The sequence below is a fragment of the Bombus pyrosoma genome, linkage group LG2 (assembly GCF_014825855.1).
Source record: "Bombus pyrosoma isolate SC7728 linkage group LG2, ASM1482585v1, whole genome shotgun sequence".
NCBI classification, from domain to species: domain Eukaryota; kingdom Metazoa; phylum Arthropoda; class Insecta; order Hymenoptera; family Apidae; genus Bombus; species Bombus pyrosoma.
The window spans coordinates 3,881,101-3,899,104 of record NC_057771.1 but is presented as its reverse complement, the minus strand read 5'-3'; the positions used below and the strand labels follow the sequence as shown (position 1 = coordinate 3,899,104).

The 18,004-nt window shown below is 39.6% G+C and overlaps 1 protein-coding gene across 6 annotated transcripts in view; it reads right to left on the bottom strand.

The window, feature by feature from the left end:
• Positions 1 to 18,004, bottom strand: part of LOC122575672 (semaphorin-1A-like) — a 389,957-nt gene that overhangs the window by 179,874 nt on the left and 192,079 nt on the right. For all 6 annotated transcript variants that reach the window (XM_043745017.1, XM_043744985.1, XM_043744978.1 and 3 more), the window contains one exon: positions 1,512 to 1,682. In XM_043745017.1, coding sequence (XP_043600952.1) covers positions 1,512 to 1,682 — 171 coding nt within the window. The remainder of the gene's footprint in view (positions 1 to 1,511; positions 1,683 to 18,004) is intronic.

Sequence of the window (18,004 nt, the reverse complement as noted above, 5' to 3'; positions counted from 1 at the left end):
TATTATTTGATATTTTATAATAAACGTTAATCAGAGTTCGATATTATTTAGATCAATTTGTATGCATATAGTTGATTGTTTCAATCCTATTACATTCATTATCGTTGTTATTTGCTATTCTCATTTGTAAGAATTTTAATGGATATTGATTTAATAATTACTCATTATAATAAAATGGAAACAAACCGCAATACATCAATCGTACAATTAATATTAAATAAGCAATATTTTAATGGATGCTATTCGTAAGCCTGATATCGTTATATTTATAAGTAGAAAATTATGGGAATGTTCAATTATTCAGAATCAAAAATTATTTAAATAATTATCGAATCGAACGATCACAACGGTGTTAATATTTATCCATTTTAATTGTCATAAATTAAATAGAATTGCGTCTGTCTCTGATATAACTGTACATTCTCTACATATACTGTATTTTTATTAGTTTTTGTATGCAACTAACTAATATCGCTTAAATATCCAAGCGTCACGATATTTCTGCGTTCTCTACTTTATTACTGAAACAAAAGGCAAAAATTTAAAGGCTAAAAGGACAAAGGCTAAAATTCCTTTGATAATATTAATAGTAATTCCAAACTCAACGCACATTATACAACATAATATATAGAAAGAAGAACAGAAACCTTTGGAGCAATTACATATTTAAATTTAATAAATAAATATATATAATATAATATATAATAATTAAATATTTCTTACAAACATGGTTTATTATCGTTGTTGGGTCGTTGTGCCGGAAAAATATGTTGCATATTCGTTTAGGTATCTTTTTGATTTATCACCATTCTTCGACTAATTAATGTTCAAAACATGCGGAACAATTTGTTACGATACGAAAAAAAATACACTTGCCCTATGAACTTTCTACGAAAGATATTTCACTCTAGGTCGATGAACCCTAATTAATCCATTATTTCAGCAATGTCAAAATATAGATCATTATTTAAATAATCGTTTAAAAAGTACTGTATGCGTTTAATTCAAGTATCAGCAAACGAACGATACAGAATATTATTTGTAATAAATACCCTTCAGTGTAGAGATCTTTCGATCGAATCGGATAATCAGATTTAAAAATTACGAGCTTTCATTAAGAATTAATGAATATTTGTCAATAGCATACGAGTGAAGATCGGGCAAATTTGATTAAAAATATATATTTAAATATTTTTTGCACATAAAGATCGAAAATCTTTTCCGAAAACATAAAATTGGTATTTTTGGTTTCTATTTTACCGGTGCGCAATTTATGAATAATGACGTTATAATAGCTTTATACCAACAATAGAAATAGAAAGGCTGTACAGTACAGGCAAGCATGGTTTGCCACAAAGCTCAATTTCACTTAACGATTTGCTTTCGCATGCGCGGTTAACTATGGTGGTCGAACATTAAAGTGACTGGAATCTGGTAGTTTGAAACAAAGAGCTACTTATCAAACAACCTTGATATTTCCGCCGATTAAAAAAAAGATCTAGAGCGCTTACCTTGATGGTGAATTGCCTGCAGAGCGGCTTGTATGCGTTCGTTCCACAAACAAGAAATCGATCAGGCCCTTGTCTGCCGAATACTCGTACATAATTCTGACACTGGTCCTCGCTACGTCCTTTCAGATAACAAAGTTCACGATGTGCCCCGCTGCTGGACCACTGCAACCTCTATAACAAACCAGATCGAACAAGAGTTACTTTAGAATCTAATTCCTAAAACGTAGTATTTCGTATTACGTTACGAGCTACGTCAAAACAGCCGATTGTAAGTGAAATTCTGCCGAGTCGGATCGAAACACCGAACATATACATATTTACCTACTAAGTGCTAATTCCTAAGTCGTAGTTTCTAATTATGATAACACTGCTAAAGCATTAACGAACAGCAGAGATAAACTTTCTTCTTTGTGCCACTTCTTCGAATACAGTAACGTCAATCAGTAAACGATATGATTTTTGCCACTTTACTATAAAAACACACGTTTATTATTAATACCAACGTATCACCGATAAAGATTTATCCATCGGAACGATAATTGGAGAAGAAAGAGTAACGATGACGTTAATTATTAGTAATTAATATTAGAATTACGATGCACGCGTTACAAACATCCAACGCTCAGACGCCATATTGAAAAACTATTGCGCGCCAAATTTTGAATCACGCACGGCCCTCTATATGACATGTATACGGTATAGATTGTATAGGCATAGGATCGTGTTACATACGCAGCTTAAATGTACACAACGATTGAAACGCTTACTGCTTAGCGCACAAATTAAGAAATTCCTATCGTTCACTAATCGTAGTAACTGAATTGCCGAAGATATGTATAGCGTACGTATGTATGTGTATCTACGACATTGTGCTGTAGCGATGAATTATGTCGTATAGTACGTCTTACTTTATTTCAGATAAAGAAACGTAAACAGCAGTAATTAATAAATCGATAGATATTTTCGGACTATTTTGTCACATTCATTCAATCATCTCTCTTTCGATTATTCGACTGACAGCTATTTATCGAAATAGAAATCATTAAATTATTATTAAGCAAACTATTTTACTTAGATTTGAAAGATTGTCGAAAATGGTATTTCCATTCTACGTTTATTATACATTTATCGAACAAGATATTTAAAAATACAGACTAGTTTAAAAGTTATTAAATTATACGATCTGAAATGAAAAATTAGACTTTTACTTATTCATTCGATAAAAGAAGGCAGTTTATTTTATTTCGAAGCAAATTAAAAATAAAATGCATCTAAAGTTTCAAGTAAAATAGAATGTGCAATCCGTTGCATGATGTCGTTCGTGAAATATTCGTTATAAACGAAAGAATACGCAATATATGTACAAACAGTTATTTCAAGAGAAGCAAAGGGACCACCGTATTAAATCCCACCGAATGAATTCTGTTTTGAGAAAAATTTCACGTGTTCCAAAAAATGTACTTTAGAAGGAGAAATGAGATTCGCTTGACGAGTTAATGTAAAATAATTTCTTTCTTTCCGCGCAACCTCCGATGTTTCAAAGTAAAACGTACATGGACAATATAATTACAAAATTTCGCCAAACGTAATTCAATAAGCTGTACGATGAAATTTTTATTCGTAACATTCCTTTGAAAAATCTTAACTCATTCTCCTAACAGATACCTATCGCACAGCATTTGTTCTTTTCTCAAACGCGAGAGACCAAAATCACAATATGGCTGTTGGCCTGCGCTAATAATTACATGCTATTTAAACGTGATCAAAAAAATAAAAAAAAGAAAGAAAGAAAGAGCTCGATGCAAACGAGTATTGCCTCGAGAAAAATCGAGGAGTATAATTTGCCAGCAAATGAACGAACAACGTTGCAAACGCAGTTATCAGCTAAGTATATACAGATATACAATACACGTGCCTTATACACGTTGAAAAATCGAACGTCGTTCACCCTGACTGGAAATTCTGGATTTCCTTGCACGGACCGACGATCGCTCAAGGCGAATGCATAAAGATCCAGCGTATGAAACAACGAGAATCAAGGTGGAACGGAAGCTGGAAATCGCGAAAAAGTTAGAGGGTAGCGAGGTTATGACAAGGACTGCAGGTGCATACTATCGGACCAGAAATCCATGAGCAAGCTACCCAGAAGCCGCAGGAATCTCTAGATCACGTTTTTTCTCCGTGAGTATCCATACGCATTTCGTACTACCTTTTTACGACTTCTCGTGGTCGACCTAGAAATTTTTTCCTTTGATAATTTCGGACCTAGCGGCCGTTAGGGATACTTGCACGCCACGGAAGATAAATCTTATCAGCGTGATTGCTTCGTGGATGCACTTTTCCGAGTAGAGTAGACCAATGGCATTAGCCGATCTCGTTACGGTGCATTATCTAACATCGTATTTTGTTCTGACAATCTACATGTCGTCATGGGTGGTCTTAGGTATATACGTAGCTTCTATACCTGCATTCTTTTCTGTCTGCCTTACACATTTCCTTTTGTCATTTTAATATTCTTGTATTACTTACTTTAAACGGTCTCTTAGCTACGCTCCTCGACGTTACGATATACCGGTGAAGTTTCAATAGATTACTTGAAAATTTATTCTGATACCTCTCTGTGACCCGGAAATTTTGTCTACCGTGAAATTTCATTTTATCTCGTAGTTCCGCGTGGCCCGACTGTATCACGAGAAATAGAAAGTAAGAATCAATTTTATCATTTAGCGTCACGTAGATTCCTCTTTCCTTTTGTCCGCTCTCCTTTCCTTTTCTTTTAACAGAATAGCGAAATAACGAAATACCGTTGCTCGATTAGTTTTTTCTTTATTACGCATTCTTCTTCCTAGTCATACATACCCGTCGATTATTTTACATATTTCAGTGGTTACAGATTACAAAACGTTTTTTTAAAATAGTATCCAATCCAGTAACGATGCTATTACAACGACTACTACAATTTTATATTTCAACAATTGCATTGTCTGCGTAGCTGAGAATTTTACACATGGATTACGCACAGAAGTCCGTTTTATCGGACAATTGCAAAACAACAATTTGTTACTACAACAATACTGCTGGAAGAGAAAACATGAAACAAGGCATGGCAGAACGAGTTGTAGAACAAAGCAATATTGTCATTTCAAACTCGAATCTTTTCGCTTCTTTGGTCACTATCGCAATTGCAAAAGCATTGTGATTTTTTAGGACCGTCTTGCGATGTGTCTGCATCGAATACGTGTATTCAACGCGCTATGAAACAAAATAATTTGAATACGAATGAATTATCGAATTCGAATCGCGCGATCTGATCATCGAATCGATTAGAAATGACATTTGACGATGAAACGTCTGAATGAACGCATCGCCACCACGAGAATATTTTTCTCTTCCGCTCATAGCTTTTCGATCAATGATCAAAACAATCGCATCGAAGCCAAAGAGAGAGCTTCGACAACGAACCAATAGCACGGTGTCGCGACAAGAAAACCGATTATTTCGCGAACGATGAAACTTAAGCTAACTGGACCAACAGAGACATTTGCTCGAAATCATCTATCGAACCGTGTCAATTCGATAATTCGATCAACTTTTAATCATCCGTTCAGACATCGGCAGCCAATCAGACATTCGCGATGCAATTTCCCGTTTGGCTTACCATGAAAAGTAGATCCTAAAGGAAAAGATGGTAGAAAGGTTAGGAAGAAGCGAAGATCTATTCGAGAAACGACAAAGAAAGCCACACCCCTTCTCTCGGCCGTAGTCGAAGAAAACCAATTATTTCCACGGAAACGGCGCTTCTTACGCGACGCGTATTCAAAACTGTCCAATCTACAAATGGAATTGTCCAATTAAATTTGATGTAATCGTTATTCCGGGGCCGATGTCTAATTAATTCCCGGCTGGCCGGTGATTTCTTGCCGCACTTTCTACTAGCCAAAAACCAATTAAACCGCCGAACGCAGATTTCGGTCGAGTGTGATTTAGGAACAGCCCTGCGTTCTCCCTATACTCTTGCTATCTCCTTTTCCCGGTTCCGCGTGTTGCCGCCATGCCGTCACCTTGTTCTCCTCTGGTTTTTGTACTAATTAGAATACGTCTAGAGGATTCGGGTTCCACAGTTCCGTCGTCGCCTACCGGAGACCGTCTACGAGTTACAAGCGGAACCGAAAACTTTCGACCGCAAAATCGCGCTGCATATTCATCGGGTAATACGATTTCACACAGTTTCGAGGCTCCGGTTGCGAGCCGGTTTCACGCTCTAACCTCGCGGATAAATTCGGCCCCGGACACGGCTCTAATCCTGCGCGCGCTCTATCCACTAGCCAAACTTTTTTTCTGGGACACTGCATACATTCTGCCGGATTCCGCCTTTACTTTGACCAGGACCGCGCCGCCCCGCAATGGCCGCGCATGGATCATACCAAACGCTTTTCGCATTTGAAAGGGTAACGATTCCCCTGGCTGGGCTATCGAAAAAGTTAGCCGCTCTGTTTGGACTTCTTGTTGCGATAAGAACGATTCACGAAGATTCCTCCGTGTTCGTTTCTCTACCTTTTTCGAGCCGCCCTTTCTTCTTTCCATCCAAAGCAAACCTTCGATCGCACGTCTTTTCTTCTATTTCATTTGCTCCTTTTGCTTCATACTTTTTACGTAAACTGTAGTTGCAACGTGCCGCGTCGATTGTATTTAAAGGTAGGTACACGTGTATGTACGAATATGTTATACAACACGTTACAATACGCGAATAGAGAAAATATCAAATAAGATATGAGCTTGTCCGAAATAACGAGAAAGTAACGTATTTAAACTAGATTTTTTATATTTAAAATGTTCCAAGTATAGGTTAATTATACAGAGTTTATGCGAAATGTGAAATTTCATATTTAGTTTCGTGCGCAATTTAGTTCGAATACACATATACAATACGCGTGCAATTTTTTTTCTAAGAGAACCTACAACTTTCTCATTGTTGTATTTAGTGTGAACATTACACGACTGAAATCTGCTAAATTTTTCCATGGAAAACATTCGATTCTCCGTATAACAATAATCGATGCTTCGAGAAAGAGTTAAAAGTAACGTTGATACCCGTGAAGCGGTTTTTCCACCGATGCTTATTTACGTACATACCAGCGATGAAGTGGGAAATCTAATCTCGAGCGTTGCTCTGGATCAACGTATGATCTCAAATCTGTTCACGCTAACGTACGTTGGGAACTAAAATGAAAAATTACATCGATATCCTTCGTAAAAAGCGTAATTCACGTACGTCGATAATATTTCGATAATATGAAAAGCGAACGTTCAAAAGCGAGAGATTATAAAAAGTGTCAACGAGACGAGATTCCATGCGATAAAAAGCTATTCGAGCGCCGTGTTAATTCGCATTTGCCACGGTTTAATTGCGCCTCCGCGCGATTAACGAATCTTCGCGGTGGAGCATCGTTCACGGAACAGTTCGCCCGTCTCCAGGCGTAAAATGAAATTTTAATTACTCCGTTTACATAGCCGATCCTTAATAGACGCAACGATACGTTTTCCTTTCCCGTAAACATTTTCCGCGAAAGCGTATGTATGAATAGACGCCAGCTGGATACGTGGTTTAATTTCCCCGACAGAGATGAAACCGGAGGATCCCTCTTTTCCATTTCTCCGCGCCACTAGCAGCTCTGCTTGAACCCGCGGATTAACCCATGACCGGTTAACGTGTACACCTGAAGGACACGGGGTCACGTCCTCTCTCGGAACGCACTGCCCACGAATTACCAGTTAATCAAGCAATTCGCGCTCGACAGGACATTTTTTCCACGACCTCACATACGTCGCTCCATTTTCGTTTAATCGGAACAGGGAGAATGTGCTGGAATTCACGGAATCGCCAGTCCCGCGCCATAATTAGAATCGGAACGCCAAGTTTCCTGGGATTTTAGTCTTTGCACGACTACACGCCGCCGTCTACGATGAAATTATCTTTTTAAATCTCGTTCAATATCGAAACATCGTGCGCCTGTTCCGTGTCTTTCCCGTTTCTCTGGTTGGGTAGTTTGAGATGCCGATATAATTAATAATATTCCAGCAAAACATCTTTGTACGTGTTTTAACGATCGAACGATGAAACTATCTGTTCGATTTCTTAAGAACGCGCGTACGAACAAAGCTTCCCGATATTTTTAATTAAAGTAAGGTATAGCCTTCCATGTTTTGCCATCTGTTACGTGATAAAACGATATTCACGATTCAAACGCGTAACATTCGTTGAAACTATTACGTATTCGCAATGCAAAACACTCTTGCTACAACGAACAAAGATACCACGTCCCCACCCCGCTCCTCTGTTCCTCCCTCGAGTCTCCGCATTGGCTTCCTTGTCACGAGGTTGAGGGAAAGCGATCTGCATTTTTCAATTTCCCACCGGTCGATATTCTGTGCTTCAAATAAATCCACCGGAAAACGTGAAATATGCGCGCGACTCCGTTGGTCATTGCCTTCCATATTTGGCCAGAAACGAACTTTGAAATTATCGATGGAACGTGTATCCCAGGCTTGTTTAAACGCCGCGTCCGCTTTCATGCATATTCGTAAGATAAAGCAATTAATCGAAAAGGTTTATGCAGCCTCCGGCTTTTGGGAGGAAGGAAAAACAGCGAAACATGGAAAAACGAAGGGACGAGTTCAAAGAATTACAGTTTTGTTCGTCCCGCAATGATGTTGCTTTCGCATTTACGTATCTCGCAACATACTTCCTGTATACAATAAATTTCGTTGTTACATTTAAAAGATAACGTTAAACGTTTAATTAATTCATGCTGTTGCCCCCCTTCCCTTATGAAATTGCTGGAAAAGCTCGTTCGAAACCGAGGCTCTTTGACTTTTCTCGACCTTTGAATCGGATGTGTTTCAACCAAAACGCGTAAAAGATAGACTTCATTTATAACATTCGTACTTTTTGAGTTCTTTCCCTCTTTTCTCTCCATTGTTTTCTTCCATTTCCTTTGTTAATTTCGGAGTTTAAAACTGAAAGAATATCTCAAGTCGGTTCCAATGAAATATCTACGAAACGTGTTTTACTCTCCGCGAACGCTCATGCACGCTATTCCACCGACGATCCACCGAACAAGAATCCGTTTTTTTTCTCTTTTCCTTGCTTTCCCGTCTACCTCCCTTCGGTTACAGACGAACTTCCTTGTCAAGCCGAACTGAAAGTTTCCACGAAGTTCAAATGGTATTAATATTCATGCTTCTGCCATTATTAGTCTCGCGGGAGATTCCAGTTCAATTTATTCTCATGCGCGTTTTAAAATCTGATTGAACCGACGGGGAACGATTCGCCTGACAAAGCTCCGTAGATTACTCAATGGAGATTCGTATTTTTAATGGGCAGAAAGGAGTCGCAGAAAGTAGCGCTATTTATCAAGGATTCCTTCCTCCTCTCGTCCACGATTTCACAGCCTTTGAACCTTTCCACGTTGTTCTTTTAATCTTTACTTACGTAATCCTTTGCGGCAATCCGCGTATTTATATTATATTTAAATTCGACGCGGCATCGACAAAGCGAGAGACGATATTAACCGAAGGAAAGTCTACTGAAATTATCGAATCGGTCGAAGCGATGCTACTCAAAATTCTAATTAGCAGTTTGCCCCGACAAACGTAAAATTCATGAGAATTTTCAACATCTACAAAATGTCTAACGGGATTTGAGATCGAGGAAGGTGGGACGACGCGTTATAAAATTTTCTCGCACGGCAAAACTTCAGCTCGCAACTTGAATTGGTAACCACGCTCGGTAATTATCGCTTGATCCGTCGAACTGTAAATCAGGCTTTAATCCGCACGATTCTATAAACCTCGGAATGTACGGGCGAGCAATAAACGCGCGAGTTATCAGCCGTGCGAGTATATTTCATTAATTTGCAAGCACAGCGTGCCCGTTTATACATCGTCGTCAGCTGATGCACTCCCGGATTCCCGAGCAGTTTCATACGGGAATTGGCGCGTAACTGCGCAAAACAGACATCGTGCAACGAATTGATAATAATTAATCAACCAGCATCCGGTCAATTACACGTCCGAATCAACGAAGAACGTATCTGCGTCCGGCCAAATCGACTACTAACAAGCGAGGCTTCCTTATCATCGCTATCTACGTAATCACCATAAAGCACAGCCTAGCAGTCGCGCCGTATCAACGTCCCCGTAATAAAGATGTCGTAATCCTCGTGCCGATTTTTCCTAGCCAAGTGCAACTACGAAAGAACCGGCAGATTTTTCAATTTCACCGTGGCGACAGCTGGCTTTAGCCCTTGACTGGATGGGGCTCGCGATGGTCATCACCTACCCCCGCCGTGGAAAAGTTTTTCCGGCCGCGGAACTTCCTTCTAGCTGCAAACTTTCCTAATTCCGACGTGGGCTGCAACTCGAGAGAAAGAGCAACGGAAATAGAGAGAGAGACAGACAGACAGACAGAGAAAGACAGAAAGAGAGAGAGAGAGCGCGCCTAGGGAACACTCGACAAACACGTAAGAATAACGACAGGAAAACGTTCGATCATTCGCCCCGGATCCGTACGTTTACAAGCGCGATATTTTGCTTTGCTGCTGGATATATGCGAAATACACGCATCCGCGCACATACATACGTACTAACATAAAGAGAAACGTGGAATATACTCGAGGTTCAGCATTTCGAGTGATGGAAACAGGGCAATCCGTATACATATGCAATCAGCTACACTCTATACGCATTCCAACTAAATATACGTTTTATACAGCATCGAAAATATTTACCTTCCGTCGTTTAATTCGTGAAGAGACACATGACTCGTAGGATATCATTTTTTCTTTTTTTTCTATTTACGTTCCCATATCGTTCCAATATTCACTTTTATTCACTTTTACCATGACTAGAAATGGTAACCGTGATTTACAAATACCTCCATTCACCATTGAGTCGGGATAGTAATCCACTTCTAGCTACACACCTACATATACGCGTATCCTGGAACGCTAACTTCTTTCCTTTTTTAACAACGAGCTTTACAAAGCTCTCTAGCTGCCCTGCACAGGCTTACATACGAGTTACGGTTCTCATAGTAAATTGGCTATCTATCAGTGACACGCTTCGCCATACAGGTGAATCGATCAGTGGTATAATGCATATGCGATCAGGTCGGTGCGTGTACGATAGTAAAATTGAAATACGATATATCGAAGTTCGAAGACGTTCTTTCCACTTTAATTTAATCTGCATCGGTCCGATGGACGGTCGCGCACGAGTGTACCGAGGATCGCGAAATCGTCAATCGAAACGAATCACCCGATCGTAACCGTTTCGAAATGACACGCGACCGTAGGGTGTGTACGGCAATTTTTCTTCCATTCGACAATCTCCGTGGTCGACTGGCACTTCGTTTCGTTATCCCAGATATACCACGTCCTGCTGTTACACGATGAGACAGAATCAGACAGAGTCAGGCAAAGGCGCTCGTATATCGATTATACAGTTTAAATATTTCACATTTCACACCGATTAAAAACTTTACTCAGTTTTGCTATTAAACATCAAACATCAAGGCTTTTCCATCGTCTACAAAGGAATCGAAAGAAGAAATAAAAGAAAGAGATTGATTTAAGCGTAGAGTAAAGTTTGGAAGGTTCGTAGCGTTGTTTTTGACAAGCGATACATTTCGTTGTACATTTCATGGAATTGGAAGAGAATTATTTATTGCAAACTCCGATCAAATAACGAAACGTTAAATTCGGATACGATGAATAGGGCCACGGAGTTGAACAAGAAATCCAGAACCGGTTAAGATAAAGATAGGAAAAGATGTTGCTTTTCAACGCGTTAGATTCCGAGACATGGAAAGGTGTAATTTTGTGTGCTACACTGGATTAGCTGCGTAGTAGTAACTCACTTATATGAGTATGAGTGCGTGCACAGCGTCTCGTAAAAGAGAAGAGTGCAGCTGTTCCGTTGGTAGTGTGGTAAAGAAGATGTTGAGACAAAGAGAATGCTGAGAATGTGTATCTACGAATATCTTGTAAATCACATATTCAATAAATCTGAAACTATTTTAATATCATTTCTACATGTAATGTGAGTGTTCGCATATATTTATTTCGACAACTAAGATCCACAATTATCAACACATATACACGATATTCGCTGAAATATCGACTCTACGAGAATACGTTGCTACAAATTTTTCTGAAATTTCGCTGACGATTTTCCCGACAATCCAATACGGTGTATCCGTAACTGTGTGAAACGAAAGCAACAAGCGTCGGCGAGAGGAAACTATAGACATTCTGCGTCCTTCGTAACAGAAACAGGGAGCAAACGAGTCTCTCAATTATCCAGCATCGATTTAATATTCGGACCTACGTTCATTCGTCGCCTATGTCGCGGCAGAAACTGAATTCTAAATGAATCGCTGGACGTCGAAACTAGCAGTGAATACACAAAATTGTCGAACCGTGCAGATTGCTTGATCAGCGTCCTTGCGCCATTTCAGTTCGAAACCGCGAGAAGATGCAATTCATATCCGAAACGACACAATTTGGTTATCGAATGAACGAGAATTACAATTATTTAAGGTAAACACATATTCCGCACCTGGCATAAATAACGCACGAAACGACGTTTCAAATATTTTAACCCGAGTTTCCAGTCCACTTTGAAGCGAAGGTCCGAGTGTTCCTCCGCTCTAAATTCGACGCTTCGCAACGTGCAACTCTTGGCCTGTCACCGCACGCCACAGAAACGGTAACGACACACGGTGGTGGCTTTGGTGTGTCTACAACATACGGAAAAACGAAGATAACGCCGCGACGTGACGCACAGCCTCCTTGCCCCTTTAAACGCGTATATTTGTATGTGCGTTGAACCAGATAGTTCCGTGTCCCGTTGCGGCCGACGCAGACGTTCAAACCGAGCAAAAGCTGACGTACACGATGGAACACGGGAAATGGAAGGAACCAAGTTGACAGGGTAAATTGAAGAAAATCGAGGAAGGATACGGCGCAATGTATTAGAAACTTTCTAAACAGCGAAATAATTAAACACCCTCAGCTGGCAACTTCCATCGCGTTGCTTTTGCATTCCGTTTCATTCGCCAAGATTAAACGAACGCGATTCCTTATTCGCGTGAACGTGGATAATGAACGCGATCGCGACCTAGGTGGACTACCCTCGTCGAAGCTTTCCACGATCGAGAAGTTTCCAGTTGAATACGTTTTCAAGCAACTTGTGCTTTCTCGTTGCGACGGGACGTCGCTTCTTAATCCTTTCAGAAACGAGAGCGCGAGAAAATTGTACTTTTCTTATGTATTTCGTGCAACGCTCGAATTATAGTTTGCAGCAACGAAATAAATTTCAAACTCCGGTGAGGAATTTCATGTTGCAATTACACGTGCGCGAATGCTATGAAAGTAAAATGAAAATTCGAGGGTAAAAATAACGTAGATACGACGACATGGTGTAGAGAAAACAAACAAAGGACCCGTGCATACAGAGGAGTGTGCTACGTTCCTTAGGTTTACGCGTGCTGCGTACTGGGTGACGTTAACATTCCTACCACGTGTACGCTACGACCAGTAATAATCCACTTCTTATTTACGATGCCGTTCTAAGTGTCTCTTACCTACCGTAACCATAAATGAACCCTTTCCCCATGAGCGCAAAGTTTTCTGCCAACTTACGAATTTCTACGTTGAAACGAGCGAACTGAGCAAACAAACTTTTTTCCGTTCTTACGAGAAGTAGGGTAAGTATTGGCCTACGCGATAACCAGCCAGCTGATTAGAATTTAAAAAAGCAGACAAATTTATTATTATGGAACATTTGAATTTTATTTCTCTTAGTCGTTAGTTCGACGATCGTACAAATTAATTCACCGATAAATTTGACATATCGTTTCAACGTCGTTTCGAACGTACAAGTGAAATCACGCAGACGGAATTTTTGTAATATTTAAATAACGCTTTCGTGTATTATATTTTTATCTGTAATAACGATGTTTTTCTTTTACCAAATATCGCGTTGTAGAAATTCAGTATCACCGTAACCGAACGTTTATAGTTGTTTATACGTAGCAAGGATGAAAAGAAGTTTGGTCAACATAGGTCGTAAAATACTTTCGATGAAACGCAGTTTTTCTACTTACTTAACGAACTCGATTCACTGGGTCGTCACAAAAGACAGAAGTACATAAATTACACACATATCGTATGTAAATTAGATAATATGATATGTCAGGGATATTTGAAAATTACACGTAATTTACATTCCAGCGATAATAAATGCAATGGTACTTGTGAAACAGGAAATGAAGTTTCATGCAATATCTTTCTCTCTTTTATATCGGTGACGATTCCTCGTCTAGACAGGATATTTTTATATTTTAGATTTTTTATCATGCTATTATACGTAACGTATTTAAATGACACGCAGAACAAACTAAAATTTTCAGCGGTATTTTAACAGTTTAAATGTTTCTCTTTTCACGTGTTGAGTACTTATAGAATCGATAACAAATAGAAAACGATTCGGTTAAGATAAATAGGAGGAGCATAATGTCCGTTTATCAGATTTTACCGTAACATAGAACAAACTTTACAATCTAGAATTAAATTTCACTGTAGCAACGTTTACCCTGAAATATTCAATGTTCGTAATTACAACTTCGATACGAGGATTGAAGCTATTCATTATAATATATACATCATAATGCAGGGATGTTGGTCATTAAGCTGAGAGTTGACAAAACTATTTTACCTCTCTATATACGTGTTTCAACGGCTACAGCTAGATTTATAGCAAAAAGTTTAATACTATTAAACTTAATAACAAGCTTGTTAAAATAATGTTTTGAATGCTAAACGTTAGCTGAAATATACGTAAGCTACTATAAACTACGGAGAAGTCTGTAGAAATTTACTATTGCGCATATATAAAGTTACATGTGCAAATTTAGGATGCGGAGCGTATCTATTACAACTATCCGTTCAAATTAAAGGAAATAATCACAGGCAAAGCGTTCCGTTTGTATAAAGTAACCACTGTACCGACGAATAATTTGTTCGTAGATTTAACATAGATACGAATAATATCGATAGATTTGAAGTTATTTATATCGAATAGCGGAAGTTCCATCGACTAACTAAAAATAAATTTCGTCGATTCAAACTTTGCTTACTAACGTATCTCCAAAACCGTTCATATTTCCTCAGATCCATACTATGTACAAAAGAAGGCAAACTACATTTCGGACTTTAAATTACCTGGCATCATAGAAACCACAAGTTCTCATCTTATCGATTCAACAGCAACGCTCGCCAACAATGACGCGACACTATCTCTCGGACTATTAAATGGAAAGGCAAAAAGTGTAATCGAAAATGGGATTCGACAACGAGGGGACAAGTTTATCGGGTCAACTTTTCACGATATATCCCCACGACGAGATCTATCTTCCGTCACTTGCAAATATTGCTCGCTCTCGCCGATCGCCGCCAACCATAACACGTGCTTTTTAGATCAAACACGCGTATCGATCGCGACTGATCTTGAAAAAACTCACCGATGCAAAAGCTCGATAAATTTTTCCCATTGATAAGCGTACGTACCACTATGTATTCGTAGGGTAAAGTCGCGACGCGGACACGTACGCGGAACACTTTATTCGCGAACAAAGACGTTCCCATGAAAATTCCAACTATCCTGACGTATAACTTGGCACGAGTACCGTCTCTCTGAACGACGTCTCGCCATGATCAATTGTCATTCCACCGCGGAAGTACTATGCGTCGCTCTTCTCCAAGAGTATTACAAAATTATTCATCGTATCGTATTGATCGGTTCGCGGTATCCCAGCCTGTATCAAATTATACGGGGTTGGTCTCCGAAGACGAGACGTCTCGAATAATCGTACGCTTTCAGAGATGAGAAGAAACGTCTTGGGAAAAGTAACACCGACGCGAAAAAGTGGCATAGCGCTTTATTTCTACCGAGTGTGTCTTGGGTGCAGCTAAGCCTCTTGCTTCCACGATAGTCGCGTGGCTGTATATTTAGAAACAGGAAATGCAACCGTAGGTATATGCTCTCTGTCGTTGCTTCGATAATTACGTTTTTGAAGCAATTTTTGGATAAAGAAGTGTGAATAAGTACGTTACGAAAGTACAGGATTTGTATGTAATACAAATACATACATAATACATGTAATAACATTTATTATGTTATCTATTGCTGTGGATACATATTTGATTCAACTACATGTTTATTCGCGACAAGATTTAAATTATATACGCTAAATCAATATCGTGCAATGATCAGAATGCCTAACGCATTGACCCTATAAATAGACGTTGTGCACGTTGAACCATGAGTTATCGACATGCTACGTGTACTGACGCGATGTTTTCCTTGACACCGCGAGCTTTGCATCGTAATATCCCATATCGCCCTCGAACATACGAAAGTTACAAAATCTACAAAATATATCAGCAGGCATTCGCACACGGAACTACCAGAATCTATTCTGTTGAATCTATGAGAGGTACGCAAGAACGAGAGCAATGCGTTTGCATATTCATCCCGGACATTTTCTCTTACTTTCAATCCACATCTTATCCCTGCGATAAAATTTCTTCCAACTTCTTTCTATCGACTTTTCCTCTCGCACCGTCGAAACAAACTGGCGGGAGTCCTTCCCAACAGCTTCCGCAACTTTCTTAATAAACGAAACTACGACGTTCGAATGCGCTACTTAATCGCACGGAATTGCCAGAACGGCCTGTAATTAAATCATCGTTTTTTTTTTTACGCAAAGAAAAGCGCGTGCACGGTGGTGGTGTTTCTAGGGAAATAACGGTCGGAGATAGCTCGGTTCAAAAAAGTTGCGTAACGAACAATACAGGGGCGTTAAGTTGTGAAGCCACGAGATATGCTGTTCGCCGAACAGGAAAATTAGAAAACTTGCTGCTGTGATAATAAAGTTACGATACGAAACAATGTCGTTAACATTCGCATGGTCGTTGATAGATCTAAATGCATCCACCGATCAATTCTCTTTCGCAATTTCTTACAAAACTAAGATTTCTCATATTTCTCGGACACTCGACGACTGATCCCTGCGATATTTCAATGTACGTCGATGTATGTATGTAGCGTATAGCGTATACACACGAACAGCGACAGCTATCTCGACGATGCGATGGCCGGGCGTTATAAAAGAGCCGATCAAGCGATATTTTCGCGATCCTACCGCCGTTTCTTTTCTTTTCTTCTCACGAAAGAAACGATATTCCTCTTGTGTTTTCCATCGCGATAAACACCAAGGTGCCTTCGAAGAACGATCGTTTCGTATTTAGCTGGGAAAGACACGCGGTGATGCTTTTCCTCGTCGAATCAGACCAACCTTTTCAAATAAAGTTTCCGAAACGAATACAGTCGCTTTCTATGGTTTATGTTTTCTACAGTTGGTCTCGTTATCGAACGATATTCGCACGTTATCTACCCTGAATTTATTTGTTTCGTTACGTTACCAACAATTTGGTTATCCTGCTTTCGATTTTTTAACATTCTCCTTCGTCTTCTCATTGTTCTCGCAGAATCGGATATAGCGAACCGACGTTACACGCTGCACGTACGTGCTTCAAATCAGCGTGGTTTAGGTGGATAAGCTTATCTGTGACGTCTAAATTCAAAAGATAATCAAAATGTCTGTTACGCCCCTTTGATCGTCCTCCGTTCTCCGACCTACTCTATATATTCTCGATTTCTAAAGGTAGCACGTATATTTGAATGTTGAAATACAGAAATGATATATCTGTAATGTAAAAAAAATCACAAGAATTTGAAACATCGCATAAAGGTGGTTGTAGTTGAAACAGATCGACTTTTCCATCGATCCAATTATAAAAAGTAAGTAAAGTAAGCAAAGGTGTAATTTAAGCCACGCAATTTACGCTCGACCCAATTTTTTACAGAAATATCAATAGCGTTGTAAATTTAGCTAGTAATTTCAAGCGTCTCGCTCCGCATTATGTGCCTAACAATCGAACGAACGGTCGCGGGAAAAACGACAGTTGTCGCGAAAACACCGTCCGCGTTTTCATCCTTCCGTGACACGAATATCGAATTCCTTTGTTAAGAGAAAAAATATTTAACGATGCACGGCACACCGACCGAAGGCAAAGAATAAGCATCGAGCGCCACTGGAAACACCAGCGAGCGTGTTTTCAACGTTCGAGCGAACGGAACGCGACTCTTTCGTGCGATATTTGTTTCTCCGCGTTAAAAAGAGAATTGCTCTTCCGCGTGGACGTTGAGTCAGCACCCTTTTTACGCTCGTAGGAATTCGCCTTCGCGATTTAAAAACCAGCCTGCTCTTCGCAACGATTCTCGGCCGAGGAGAGAGCCTCTACAACCCTCGACGCTCTAACCGCGTGTAACGTGCCGCGTAATGCGATACTGCGATGTTTATTAAT